This window comes from Planococcus citri, chromosome 1 (genome assembly GCF_950023065.1).
Source record: "Planococcus citri chromosome 1, ihPlaCitr1.1, whole genome shotgun sequence".
Lineage (NCBI taxonomy): Eukaryota > Metazoa > Arthropoda > Insecta > Hemiptera > Pseudococcidae > Planococcus > Planococcus citri.
In genome coordinates, this window is record NC_088677.1 from 27413304 (window position 1) to 27429414 (window position 16111).

General features: G+C 36.0%; 1 protein-coding gene across 2 annotated transcripts in view; it reads right to left on the bottom strand.

Moving 5' to 3' along the window:
* Positions 1–16111, bottom strand: part of LOC135831149 (uncharacterized) — an 80534-nt gene continuing 64423 nt past the window's right edge. For both annotated transcript variants that reach the window (XM_065343427.1, XM_065343428.1), the window contains one exon: positions 1–1218. In XM_065343427.1, the coding sequence (XP_065199499.1) occupies positions 1158–1218 (61 nt within the window). In that variant the 3' untranslated portion in view covers positions 1–1157. The remainder of the gene's footprint in view (positions 1219–16111) is intronic.

Consider the following 16111-nt stretch of genomic DNA (forward strand, 5'->3'; position numbering starts at 1 on the left):
TACTGAAAAATGAAGAAATTTTTTATTCAATATTACAATTACCAAATAGTACGTTTACAACGTTCCAGGCTATATTTCATAAAATGCTTGGAATATTATTACATACGATGGCACTACACAAAGGAATGGCTACGGAACAGAAGGAAATAACTAAAAGAAATATTTTTACTACAAATACGAGAGAGAAAAAAAAACACAAACAAAAAAACTTATGTGCAAACACACTCGAATGTTTCAAATAGCACCCAAAATACTAATGGTAAAAAAATGTACTTAAACATATTTAAATTGATTCAAACAACGAAATGATATAGGTAAAACTTAAACACGATGATATAGGTACATTTTAGCCAAAAATGCCCACTTCATTGTTATAGAAAAGATGGAAGATAGTATGGCGAAAAAATACTCATTTAATTTCAACGTGTCGTCGCGACTACTGAGAGAATTTCTTTCGTTGATAAAAAATGGAAAGTCTTATTTATAAAATGAAAGTTTCAACGGAGAAAAATTACCTATTTTTAAAATAAAATTTCACCATGAATGGGCAAATTGTACACAAAAAATTATCATGGAAGACGTTCAAATAATGCGTTTTACAATCGAGTGTTATTTTTCGGTTCGCCCCGTCGTTGTAAAATACCGCCCATTTTCTCCACTTAAAAAAAAAAGGAAAACGTAAACATGGTGACATTTGAAATGTCTTTTAGATTTATAAAAAGCCAAAACAATAACAAAAAAAAAAACAAAAAATAAATTAAAGAACTCCTTACACATGTAAAAAAAAAAGAAAAGAAAAGAAGTTGGCACTTAAGATATAATACATTGGTATTGACTAAACAACAACACAAAATAATATACGAAAAAAAAAAAGGAAAAAAAGAAACAAATGAATTAGAAAATACAATAATTTATATGTACAAGGATGAAAATTATTTAAATAGGATAAAAATTTGCGACTCGACGCAATCGTGATATTTTTTTGAAAATTTTTAAATACCAATCTCGCCGGAACGTACAGATAGGTACACTTGCCTATACTAAAATTTCAACACAGCCATTAATTTCTGCTAAATAGATCTTAATGTCGTTTGTAATATAATCACGTGTGTGTTGAATTCTTTTCAACAAACAAATATGTATAATATTTTCATTAATTAGTCTGCCTTGGAAGTGGCTGGTGTGGTCCACAACTTTCTGTAATTCTTTTCAACATTGCTGAAACAGAAATAATTAAGCCAGGTTAAGTATAAAGTTTGCAACTGTAAAACGTATATTGTACATAACATAATACTACGTAGATACCGTAAAAGGCAGAAATGACGTCAATATAATACATTGAATGTACCAAGGAGTCTCGTGTAATAATAATTGCACTTCGTTAGCTACCGACCGGCGACCAAAGGAGAGCCTACGCTTTAAATATTTCGCGGGCGTGTATGAGAAATTGATAAGGCGTAGTGCGCAGATAAATACGCAAAAAAAATGTGCCACAAGTACATGATCAAATACCAGCTTTCATTCGCTATCAAGGCTAAAATGGTATAATTTATTTTACAAAATAACACACTTTAGAAGATGATTCTCAAAATACCTATCCTATCCTATCCTATCCCTATAATACTGGACGAGCTCGTTTGTATTAAAAACATTTCTTCTAATACGTTTCACGTTAATTTCCACAATTATTACGCTGACGAGTTGAACAAATACAGTGTCGGTTAGGGAAAAAACCAATTACCGGTTAAAATGAGTATCTCGAAGATACTCGGGTACCTGTGATTTGTTCAAAGAATCTGAATCTTGGAAATAGTAGTAGCTGTGATTTTAAATTAAGATGCAACCCTACATTTAAAAAGCTTTCCATACTGATTAAAAATTCTGTAACGGGCAACTTCAACACTGTAGAACGCCACCGCAGATTTTAAAACTTTAATTAGTAAAGGAACTGTTTACGATTCGTAAACCTTTAACTCGCCAACAAAAACGGTTAAAGTTTCTATATAATCTGACAGTACGAATGAGCGAAAAGTAAAACAGGAACGCAAATACAATTTTTTTAAATTTTTGGACTCTACTCTCCTTACTTTCTCCTTAAAAATTCAGAACTTTAATGACCAGAAATCAAGTAAAAATATCTCAAATTTTGCCAATTCACAACTTTCAAACATCCAAAAAAATTATATCAAAAATCACATAAAATCAATTCCCTGTTTAAAACATTGCCATTCGTTTCAAAAATGATCAAATGAAAAATGAGCGAACAATTTCTGCAACTTCCTTCCCTTTTGCCCCCCCCCCCCAAATAGGGTTCACATTACAGGAAAATCCTAAATGAAGGGAAAAACTGCTTTCAAAAAATGGACAATTTTTTATTGTTTTTATCACGAGTTCGAAAAAAAATTCGGATTAGCTTCTTCCATTTCAAAGACATGGTATCTAATGAAATTTAAAAAAAAAAAATCACCACTTTTTCACTACTTTTTTCACCATCTTTTTTCAACCAAATTATCAAAAATCTGTCCACTCCACCTCCCCCCCTCCACATACACAAAAAAAATAACAAAGTCAAATTTTCAACAGAAAAATGTCCAAAAAAATTGAAAGTGGAAGAAAATTTGCGTACAAAATATTTTTTAATTTCAATCAAGGTTATTGAAAAAAAAACAATTTGCCAATTTCATCAAAAATTAACTTTTTTAAAAATTACATATTTGAAGGTTTTTGTTGCGCATTTACATTTTTCCACTTTTTCACTATCTTTTAGACTAAATTCACAATTTTTTAACTACTTTCACTACCCATTGTGACGGTAGGGGATGCACCCACAGCTTCCAATGTGTTCCCTCGGAATAGCAGCACTGCTTCTAGTAGTGCACTCTGTCGGATTAGTTCGACTTACACCATTTCACGAGTTTAGAGAAGACCAATAACGTTGAGAATATTTTCACTAGTGCTAATGTAATGTTGGTATTTTAGTGCTTCCATCAGGAATTTATTTCTGATGCCTTTTTATTTGTAAATCTTTTTAATTGTGTTTAATCAGAGACCATTAAAAGTTTTCAATTGCACTCTTTGAGTTATTTTATGGTGTTTCACCTCTGCTATAAAGAAATAAAGATATCTTTTGTAAGGATATCTGGCAAGAACAGGTGCCCTGGGCTTACATTCTTACATATACGTAGTAAAGTTGGGCACCTTCCTCTGTAAGGGCCACTTGTACCACAAACAGTTAAAATACAGTCAAGAGTTGAACTCAGTTTAACTCGTCAAAAACAATGAGTTAAACTTAGTTCAGATTTGAACGTGAGTTGTACATACAATCCGCCCTAAACCAAGGAGGTTCCAACACTCTACATATTTGGTGCCACATATTTGGCGCCCCACGTTGGGCGCCAAATATGTAGAGTGTTGGGACCTCATTGGTTTACAGAGGAAGGTACCTTGGGCTTACATATACTTAGTCAAGTTCGGCACCTTCCTCTGTAAACCAAGGAGGTCCCAACACTCTACACCATTTATAAAATCACTACTTTTTCACTACTTTCACTACCTGTCAGATACCCTTAGCATTCAAAGAAAATTTGCTCAAAATTTGTATTCGGGCTCGGTTTGAGATTGGATTGAATGGATTTGAATGGGAATGACCTTGACTCGGAATTCGCACATGTCCAAATTTTTGGAAGGGGGTGAAAAAGGGCGAAAAAGGTAAACAAAAATCTAACCTGAAACTATTCGATGGGAAATCAAAAGTTATATAACATATCCAAAAATCAGCCTCCTAAAGCAATTCGGAGGAGAGAAACCAGGTTTTTTCATGTTTTTTGACCTTGAAAACCCTTATGGCAGGCCCCCACCTCTCCGATTTGACCTTCAAGACTGAAATTTGGTATGTACATCAGAACGGCGGCGCTCTATAAATGTACCTTTTAAAGATTTTGACTTTTCAATCCCCCCTTTCCCCTCCTTTTTACAAAATTTTCAAATTTTTCATAATTCAATTCGCATTATTTCAAATTAAACAAATTTTAAGAGATCCTTTTTAGAGTTTCCGTAATGCCAATTCAATTCGACAAACTTCTCAAGACCCTTCCTCTCTTTGCTTTCTTCTCTTCCCTTTCAGATTCAAAAATGGAATAATATACGTACGTCGTACACTTATTAAAAGGACAGCAGCCAACACTTGAAAATTGAAAATACCAAAAATCATCCCCCAAATCGGAATCTTACATGAGTTGATAATACATACAACGACGATACAACTACAAGAGCTATAATTCGAAAAGAGATTCTTCAAATTCTCTCTAATCAAAATACTAATACGCGTATTCTAATTGGAATCATAAATCAACATTTTGATTCAGATTCGAATCCATTTATCCTTCGGCGTTTCTATCTGTCCGACTCACTTCGTCATTACCTACTCGTATTACCTATACCCAACATAGCGAGGATTTGAAAAATTACAACATTAGCGAACGGAAAATTTTGGAAACCATTTTGCAACGTATAATTAATCAAATGAAACGCATAGGCTTTTCCAATTTCCACAACTCCCTTTACCAATCTATACGAGATTTCAGAACGCTTGCTCCTGAAACCTAACATTACCTACTTTGGAAAATCTGGCACCCGCGGTATTTGATCTACATTTCCAACAACGAATACCACCTAATCTAGTATAGGGTGTACTGTAAAGGGAGGAATTGCGCCATTTTCCGTCGCTTAGGTGAGGGAAAATTGTTCTCCTTCTACCTTTTGCTCAATTCTCTTACGTAACCACGCTATCTAGCGGTTTAGTTCGCGTTAGTGAAGTGTTTCACGTTATCCGATCATAACTTCAGTCAATCACGGACTCACTAAGCGAGAGCTTAGTTTCCATTCGATAGATAGGTCGAGGTGCGGAGCCCTATCAGTACGTTCGACGTATGGAGCACGTACTTTCCACCTTATAATTACTGGGATATGGAATATCTTTTACGTAATGGACTATCGGATCGGATCGTGGTTACTCAAGAGATGAACTGCAGCATCTCTAAATTCTCTTCTTAGAGTCATTCATACTGGACCTGCCCTATCCGGCATGAATGCCCTTGTCCCTGGGTGGTGTTTTTAACACACATTTGCGACTACATGTACTCGCTTCCTTTAAATCAAATCGTAATTCTATTTACGTAATATAATCAGACTATTTACATATAATGCTTAATAACCAATAAAGCTAATGTAACGTTATAGTCGTCCGAGTATTCATTTTATTCATATTATTCTAAGTGTATAATTTCTCATCTCATATTTATCTCCGAAGAGTAGGTATACGAGGCGGTAAATCGCCAGTGCCTATCTGTGCGTAGCACTAGGTATAGGTCTAACTAGGTCGTTAGGGTGAAGTTAGACCATGTAAGACATTAGCACCGCAGGTGCGAATAAAAGGTAGATACAGTCTTTACATTTGGCGCCCAACGTGGGGCTCGAGTGCTATAAATGCCATAAAATTTCCATAGAAATCACGAAGATCCAAGGACCAAATACCATCAACCAAGGTCAACTTCAACACCCATACCTACTTTTCACACGTGTGTGTTTAGTTCATAAGATGTTATTAATAAGATTCTTGGACCATAAATCACCATAAAGAAGTCATTTACGTAAGGATTTGATCCAGCAGTCAATGGATGGAAATATGGTATCATTTATGGTTCGCATTCATTTCATATGTATTTTTACGTAATGGAAAATGAACCAGTTATTTCATCAGTTCGAGAAAAGTTCATGTTTCGAGAAGATAGGCATGCGTCATTACCTATTTATCAAGCAGTGATATGGCAGTAAAATACAAGTTTATATTTGCACCTTACTGCACGAACATTTTCGACTTATAAATAGATGGGAATTTTGACATTACATTATTTTAATGTGTTCAACAACGCGAAGTAGGTACCTACCTACGAGTCGGCGATTACATTCGAGCATTCAGCATTGTTACAACGGAATTACGTTCAAACATGTTACCATGATAACGGAGGAACGTGATTTTTGCTGAATTTAATACAATAGAAATTGTGTTCAAGTTTTTATGGGAAAATACTAACTCTACAGGCATTGTACTCTGGCCTATAATCCCCACCTCCGAGATAATTTATCTCTCACTTTCAACGGAGCTCCGAGCAATCGATACGATATGCGAATCATTATGTCTATTTCTCTCGTATGAAGAAGTTCTCAATATCGTTTCACTTTGCGTAACTTAGCATTTGCTTTCGTTATACTTCCAAACTTACGTTTTTCGTTAGTTTTGTTACAGATACATTGTGTCTCTTGCGTAATTAATTGCGTTCCAGTTCAATTCCAGTTCCAGTCAAACGGTTCAATTATTGAAATGGATTCCAACCAATCTAATAACGTGGGAAATGCCAGCGGACAATCCAATGGTCAAAACCAAGGTAACGTTCCAGTCAATCCAAACCAGTCTGGATACTATGTTCAACCTCAAGTTTTCAATCCAAACGTGACTCAGTGGCCTCATCCTCAATACTTTGCGAGTTCCACTCAGATTATGCCTCCGAATGGTCAACCTCCAATACCATATGGAACCCCAGGTTTCTACTTTCCAAATCAATCTATGGTTTATGGTCCACCTCAACCAATCCAATACATGGCTCCACCTCAAGGTAATTCTCAGTCGGTCCAGCCAGCTCGAGGCACTGTCCAATCTAATCCTCCAAGTCAAACTCCGAGTCAAGCCAATAATTCGATTCACTCAAATAGCAACCAAACTGGCAATACTACTGTGATTCCGAACCCAATTGTTTCTCAACCTGGTACCTCAACTCAAAATATACAAACGAGTTCGAGTACTCAGGGGCAGAACACAAGTACCGACCAAGCCACTCAACCTCAACCAACCAATCAACGTATAGTGAATGGTCAGGGCCATCGCTTTCATCCTAAATCACGTAACTTTACTAAGTATCGAGAAGATCTGAAAGCCGTCAATCAAACTATAGACCTTCCAGTTACGAAAGCTTGTGCGAGGTTTGTATCAGCTCGAGGGTATAAAATAGGAAAAAACGTTTCTAAAGTTCTAAACTTACGTAATAATGAAGAACAATCTCGTACCAGTCGTGCACATAATAGTTTATTAGAAGAGTTACACGAATCTATGAATAGACGCCCACAGAGTCAACCTCCTCAATACCAACCTCCTCAGCAGCAACACACTGCTACACCACCTAATATTTCCGATCAAGAAGAAAGAGAAGAAAGTGCTTTTACACTTGAGCAAACTCTGCAGTGGTGTGATTTTGACAATAGGGCTGCGTGTGAAAACATAGGCAAGGATGTCTCCAACAAAAATTTATCAATAGCTGCTATTTTAGATCCTCCTAGGAGAGAAGGACAGGCAGTACGTCGAGTTTACAATTTTGATGCTCTTGATCATTCAATGGGATTTGATGGCGTTGAAATAACGGTTCCGACTCCAACCGAGAATACTGAGCTACAAGATCATATCAAATGGTCATTAGAATGCAATGAGGATCGTATCAAATCTACTGAGGATATGCAGTTACGGATACGTTCTCTTGAAAAGGAATTGTCAGACACTAGAGAGGATATTAAAGATGTATATAAGAGGCTATCCACCCAAATCGAAAGAGGATTTCTATACTTTCGCGAAGCCATGATCAAAGATACCCGTACAATAAAGAATTTATTTCACGAATCATATAAACAAACACAACACATTAACCACGTAGCATTAAGTGGTATGAGATTGGGCCTTGCTGCTACGGACGAAATGGCAGAAATCAGACCTATGTGCGAAGATTTGTTGGATGCTGCAGCTGACACTTATGAGGTCCTACAACCCATGATTAGACGTTTCAATGAGATTAGTCCAGTCCCATTATTTACATCAAATGGTATACCTAATCCACCGCCAACTACTCCACAACCTCAAAATACCAATCCCACGATTCCAGCAATTATGTATCCACAACCGCCACCAGTGTACAATAATACGATTCCATCAAACGCTACGACATCTAACGTTACGTCAAATATTACACCAACTGCTACTAATGTAACAACTCCTAATAACGTTAACACCGTCAACAATGTGGTTGATTTAACTCAAGATCAAACTCCACCAGGTATTGAAATTCTTAAGGAAAGTGGAAGGTTAGCTCAGACCAAGGAAGTTATGGAAAGTATGATTAATAATTCGGGATTAATTTATAAAAAATCGAATGGAGAAGAACAAATTGTGGAATTCCAACTTGGAACGAATCATCTCATGAAGACACCTGATGCTAATCCCAGGCAACGGCAATTAAGTTATGACTTAGACATTGCAGAGAAAAATAATTATAAATTGAAATCAAAGAATATTTTCGACAACAGACACAGGTTGACCAACACCAACTTATTTGAAGTAATTTCCTTTGTCCTCAAATTTGAACAACAAATGTGTAATAAAGGTGCATCCAACTCTCAATATATTGAATTTTTCAACGAACTTTTAATTAGTGAGGCTGCCATCAACTGGAAAGATTCACTCAAAAGATCATTTTCTTTTTATTATAATCATCGTACATCATTCATTTTAACTATGTGGAATCAACAACAACACGAATGTGCAAAAGCACACTTCCGTACGATCAATTTAGCTACCGATTCAACTAAGAGCTGGGCTCTAGATTTTCTAAAATGGTACACTATCCTGGGAGACACTAATATGACCGACGACGATCTTATTTCTACCCTACACTCAGTTGTACCTAACAATATGCAACATCATTTTGGTCTTGAAATCACATGCAATAGAGTAGCATTCGAAAAACGTATCCGAGATTTAACTATTCGTCAGTTACCTACATCGTTACGACAACCTAATTCGTTAGTGTATCAATCCACTCCAATTCTTCCAGTTAAAAAGAATAAAAAATTCAACAAATTTGGCAAAGGTTCACAAACTAACTCCAAACCTAATCAGAACACCACTGGGGCATCCAATCAGCCAGCAGCAGGAAACTCTGGCACTCAATCGTTTCGAACACAAGTTAATCACACGGAAATCTCCCAGCCATCATCCTCTCAACAAAATGACGGTGATGATTTCCAACAGCACCAAAATGACGAAAGTTCAAAAAACGGGGAAGACTCCGACTCCTCCGACGCAGAGGAGGGGACGGGGAACAACGAACAAGAGTAGATATCAAGTTACGTAAGAGAAAAGAATTCCCATTTTCGGAATACGAGTTCTTCGGGGATTCTTTAGCACAAAAATTATCTGAAATAGCCGAATGCGATATTACGTCTTCTTCGATTTTACGTAATGACATTGCACTTCGCGATTTACTACATCAAATCAAGAACAACAAATATAATAAAAAACACGCTATTATTTCATTTGGTCAACGCGAATTAAATAGCAAATTCGTGGATTTCAGTCAATTTGCTAAACTCTCAGATCAATTAATGGCTACTCTCATCGATAAGAAATTCCAAGATATTATTGTTCTATTTCCATTAGTTTTACCACCAAAGAACAACTTGCATCATATACAAACCACACGATGGCATGCATTTCAGAAGTTATTTTCTGCTTTATCAAAGTTACGTAATGTACGGGTCATTTTTGAAACTTCATTAATTTTCACATCAGTTAATCCTGATCCCTACATAGATGGCAATTATATCGTTGATGAAGATATGCATGGTAACGTAAAGCCTGATATCACAAAATTCTTCAAAAACAATGCTGGTATATTCTATCCAATACAGCAACTGAACGAGAAATTGAAAGAAGTTTTCACAGATGTAGCTTCTGATTCCAGTCCGGTGATTATTCGTCCCAAATCCACGAATACCTCTGAAAAAGACAGAACCATCTACAATGAGTTATTTGAAGCCAATAGGCCTAAGGAATACGATTATTCAAAACCTAATAATTACGATCCAACGTTTGATTTACCAGTAAACGCTTTCACTATTGATTTCCGGCCACCTATACCAGAACCCGAGTATGAATCTGATTACATTATCAATGCAACACGTGAACAATTAGCAATTTGGTACCACACGTATAAAACAGCTCATCTTAACGCAAAACGAATCCATAACAAGATCATAAATACTGATGAAGATAATATCGAAAAATTAGTCGACATTGATGATCTGGAAATTGGTATCTACGATAACTCCGACGGTTTCTTCACACACGTACCATCTTCTAACGTAATCGACCACAAATACAAGCACGACGGGAAACGTTTCATTAAATCGAAAGATCTTGAAGATAACAAACGAGTACCAGCTTCTGAAACTTTAATCGTAACGAAAGAATCAAGAGTTTTAAGTGATTATGACCTGTATCTTAAGTGTAAAAATATCAATATCAACGACTTTGAATTACCTTACACCAAATTAGTTCAAGGAGTAGCAGGTTGTGGCAAAACGACGTACATATTGAGCAAAATACTCCACGATGGATCCGACTTAGTACTATTTCCAACTAAAGAAGCTGCTATCGATTTCCGTAACCGATTAGCTAAGAAATGGGGACTATCAATAGATGATGTCGAACTTTTACGCAATTATCGAACTATTGACTCATATTTAATGCATGGGAATGATTATCAATACAAACGTATCTTCATAGATGAAGCTTTACTAGTTCATTACGGTGCAGTTTTATTCGCTATGATGAAGTCACGAGCTAAACGCGCGGTGTTGATAGGAGATGATCGTCAAATTAAATACATTAACCGTTCACCTTTGAGGAAAACACAGTACCAATTAATACCCAATCAATTAATTGATGAAAAAGAACATCTATCAACATCTTACCGATGTACACTTACTACAGCTAAATTACTCACCGATTTATACGATGGCGGCATGTATTCAACATCTGTGGTTCATTCTGAGATGGAAATCTTCGATTACTACTCAGTAGACACTATTCCACGGGTCTCTGGGGCACAATATCTTGTTTTTACGCAACACGAAAAAGCTATATTGGAAAATAGAAAGTTCAAAGTCAATACGATACACGAGTATCAAGGTAAACAAAATGATCACGTTATTATCGTACGCCTCAATAAACAACGCAATCCTGTTTATGAAAGTTTATCCCACGTAATAGTAGCCCTAAGCAGACATCGTAAAAAATTGGATTACCATACCGTTGATTCTAAAGATCTGTTATCATCATTCATTCATCGCACGAGTAACTTTACAATTCACGACTATCGCAGCGTTAGAAAAGGTGATGGAGAAATTCCATGGAAAAATCATAATGAATACACGTTAGATTACCGCAATTCGAACATCAATTATATTCTAAATATTACCCAAAAAGGTGCTCAAAATGATCAATCCGTGTTATCTCAACTGAACCGAACCGAAGTAGAGATCAAAACAACAGTAGTCAGTATAGGCATTGGGAAAGGTAGTTATCCCGCACAGCTCGACACTGGGGCAACCCCTAACGTAATCTCTGAAGAAACGGCTAAGTATTTGATGGAAAATCACTCCGAAGATATGGATTACATTCCATTATCTGAACCAGTGAGTTGTGTATTAGCAAATGAACAAATCGTAGAAACTGCTCATTACGCATTGGTACCAACCATACGATTTGGCAAACACACCTTGAAAATTCCCTTTTATGTGATGAAAAATTGTAATCAAGTATTCTTAATTGGAATGCAAACGATGATTCAACTCGGGATTGATCCTAGAATACACGAAGGAGTAGCTTACTGCCAGCCTACACCAAAACATGATATTGATTCAATACCTTTTCTAAAACCAGAAGAATACGTTACGAAATTGAAATTAAATCATGTATCAATTCAACAATCTTATCTTCCAGATACTTACATGCTATTGAATCGAGCCAATACGTTACGAAAATATTATAAGCTGCCTGAGGGTGTTACTGATACAGGTCCAGAAATTTATCTCAATCGATTACGAGCTGACTTAGATGAAGCTGTATCTGAGAACCGAATCACTCTTCAACAAGCGGATCATGCGTACAATATTTTAGCTCCATTTAAAGACATTTTCAGCAAATTTCCAGGTCGTTTCAAAGGAAAAAAGGAAAAATTGGAATTTAACATACCCGAAAAAGAAATCATTTATAAATGTGGAAAATACAATCCCTCGAAAAAAATGATGGAAGCTGTTAAACGGGAGATTCAAATTATGCTAGCAATTGACGTAATAGAACCTTCCAACTCGAGATATATCAACCCTATCGTAATCAATATCAAAAAGAACGGTGAAATGAGGATTTGTCTAAATCCGGTGGATCTCAACCCAATTTTAAATGAAAATTACAACGAAGCAGGTCTTTTGGATCGTATTATAACGGAATATGCGGAAGCCAAATTTTTCAGCACATTAGATTTTGTTGCTGGATTTTGGCAAATAGTACTTGAGGAACATTTTCGTAAATACTGCGCATTCCAAATCGATGGTAGAGTATATCAATTCATAAGACTCCCATACGGCCTAAAAATATCTTCTGCATTGTTCGTAAATCTTGTTAATGATATCATTCCAGACAGAAAGGGTATAACCAAGTACGTCGACGATATCTTACTTCGTGCAGATACCTTCGAGGAGATGTTGGAATTAATGGTTGAAGTCTTTGAGATATTACGTAAGAATGGACTCAAACTAAATGCCACCAAATCCAGATTTTTCAGAAGAACAACGGATCATCTAGGATTTGATTTGGAACCAGGCATCATCAAGAAACAATCGAAGAAAATAGTGAAATTTTTAGAGTATGTCGAAAAACATACAAACAAAAAGACCGGTAAATTTGAGTTAAAAAATGCCAACGAAGTACTAGAACTAATTGGATTAACAGGACTCTACAGGCGTTTCATTCCTTGCTATCAGCAAATTTTACGTAATCTTTACAAACTTACCGAAAAAGGGGAAGTATTCGTCTGGGGACCTGATCAAGAAGAAGCTTTTGAAAAATTGAGAGCAGAATACATCAAGGACTTTGTTTTAATTTCACCTCGAAAAGGATACGATCTATACCTAGACACTTACACGTCATCTGATGCGATGAATGCAGTATTATACCAAACTGTAGAAGGTCAAGACGAGATCGTTATGTTTACAAGCTTCAGCTTTAAGGAACACCAAAAATCGTATACGTTAATCGAACGTGAGATGTATAACTTAACAAAAACAATTCGCAAACTCCAACTGTGGCTACATGGAAGAACAATCCATGTAAGAAGTGACTTAAAATCAATCGTAGCCAATTTTGAAGTAATGGCCGGAATACACCGAAAAGCGGCCATTTGGATTACACAACTAAACTGTTACAATTTGATTTACGACTTACGTAAGAAACATAAACGCTGGTTTGGAATTCAAGCTCCGGAAATTACGTTAAATTACTGCAACTTTGCCAATTTAGTATCCATCGAACAAAATGTTGGAGATAAAATCAGAGAACGTCTCATATCAAGCTTACGTAAAATTGATCAATTCCAAAAGAAGGACAAAACTTGCAAAGGAATAACGTATCGATTAAAAGTCCCTGATGAGAGATTAAACCAACGTGATTTAGAAGCTAAGAGAAGATTAGCTATGCGATTCTCAATACATACTCAAAACGGCAAAGAAATCTTGATGTTCAATAACAAAGATGAAACAGTAGTTCCAGTTCTCCCTGATGAACTCTTCACTGATACGATGACACATCTACACGAAGTATTTGGACATGTAGGTGCAAATAAACTGGACACTTTATTCCGACGAATGTACTATTCTGCGAACTCAAAACATTACGTACGTTACCTTACTAGTGCATGTTTATACTGTAAAGCAAATAAGAATTACGGTATGAAGAAACCAATTGAATTTGCTTACGTTAACGCATATCGACTAGCAGACGTCTTATCAGTTGATTTATTAGGTCCTATTGCCAACGAGTCAGATGAACCAAAATACGTATTCGTAGCCAAGGATGTTTTCTCTGGAAAAATATGGCTACGATTACTAATTAGTATTAAACAAAAAGCAGTAGCCGATACGATGGAAGAAGTTATTAAAGAAATCATTACGTTAGGACATAAAATACGAAAAGTAAACACTGATAATGCAGTACAGTTCAAGAACAATATCTGGAAGAAGTTACTCAAACGTTATCGTATTCAAAATGGAAAATCAACTCCATACAATCCTCAATCGAATATTGTAGAAAGAACGATGAGATTAATTGGAGAACATCTTCGAGTAAAAATCAACCTTGATAGTGATGGAGCTTACACTCACCATGGTTGGCATCAGCATATCAAAACCATCGAAAATGAAATTAATCATCGTCCAAATGAAGTTGAAATAATCCCAGATGAATTGTGGCAATTACCAGGATTTGAAACCGGCCTACCCGTAAATTATGTACCCATCAATGCCAAATTTGAATTAAAAGCTACCAGACGTAAAATTAAAGAAAAGATTTTACCTTCGGTAACCAGTGCTGAGCTTATGGAAACACCATTAGACATGCTAAATGATGTATACATTGCCAGCGATGGATATGTGTGGATTTTTGTAGATGGAGCCTGCGCTGATAACGGAAGCGAAGACGCAGTAGCCGGCATCGGAATCTGCTGGCATCCAGAAGGTACTAAAAACGTATCTGAAAGAATCAATCACGAAAAATACATCAACACGAATAACTTAGCCGAATTAATAGCACTGAAAACTGCTATGGAAATAATGTTACGTAATAAAGTCACCAAATTATTGATATTTTCGGATTCGCAATACCTTACTACTGCAATCAACACAGAATACAATAAATGGAAAGCTAATCAATGGAAAAATTCGTCAAACAAACCTGTGTATCATAAAGAATTATTTGAAGAAATCGTAGCATTAAAGATACAATTTGAACATTTCCAACTCCACCACACGTATGCAAGACAGACCGACTACGGAAATTGCATAGCTGATCAGTTGGCTCGTAAAGCTGTATATACAGATGATTTTGACGATTCAAGGATTGATGAGATGACAGATCATCAAGCACTAATCAATCTAAATGCAGAAAAACGTAAATTAAAACGACAACAAGAAGAACAAAAGTTCAATGATAAACGAGGAGATTTACGATTACACCAACCTGGTGAACTGGTGATGATCACGAATCACAAGCAATCTTCATCGGATAAAGGAACAACCGAAAAATTGTATACAAAACGTTCTGGTCCATATCTGATAGTCGTACGTGCTGGAAAAAATTGTTATGAATTAGTACACATCAAATTTAGCGAAGATAAGAAACTAATAAGCGTTCGACAAATTATATCTTACCTAACGTTACATCAACAAGAAATGCTGCGTAAAGAGCCTAAACTCCGTTCGAAGTTCAATAACAGAACGCTGGAGCAAAAAATGCTGGAATTCACGAACCAAAAGGAACTACTAGAGGAATTTGTTGCTAAATCTTCAACCAAACAAGCCAAAAATAACAACGATGAATTCAAAATGATAAAACGAAGCTTACGTAATAATCTGTCGACTGATAAGCAAGCTGAATTTGACTCAATCCTGAAAGAAGTTGTCAAAAACAACACAGAACGAAACTTGATCAAGTCCACTGCTAACCAAAGATACAACCTACGAAAACGGAATAAAAAACTAAATTATGATGAGAGTATCGCGCATGTTTCAACCAAACAATACAGAAAGCGGTTTCTAGCTATCAATTATCTCGTCGTTAAAATCCTATCTGACTCTCAACGTACTAACTTCATCAAGTTATATTCGTCCGTGCGAAAACCTGAGTGAATTTTTCAAAATTGATTTTGTTTTGGTGTTCACTTACGTAATACCGATTAAACGTGTTGAATTTCACTTGCGAAGAATTCTTCCAGTTTCCAGTTCGTTATTATTTACGTAAATTGTTCCAGCAATATCAAGGTAACGTAATCTCATATACATATAATTAACATCGTTACAATTACGTTATGGAAGTTTGACCGCATGTGTAAATCCACAGATGGCTGACAACTCGACGAATGATTATTCCATCTCGCTTCCAACATGTGGCATTTGTAAGTTT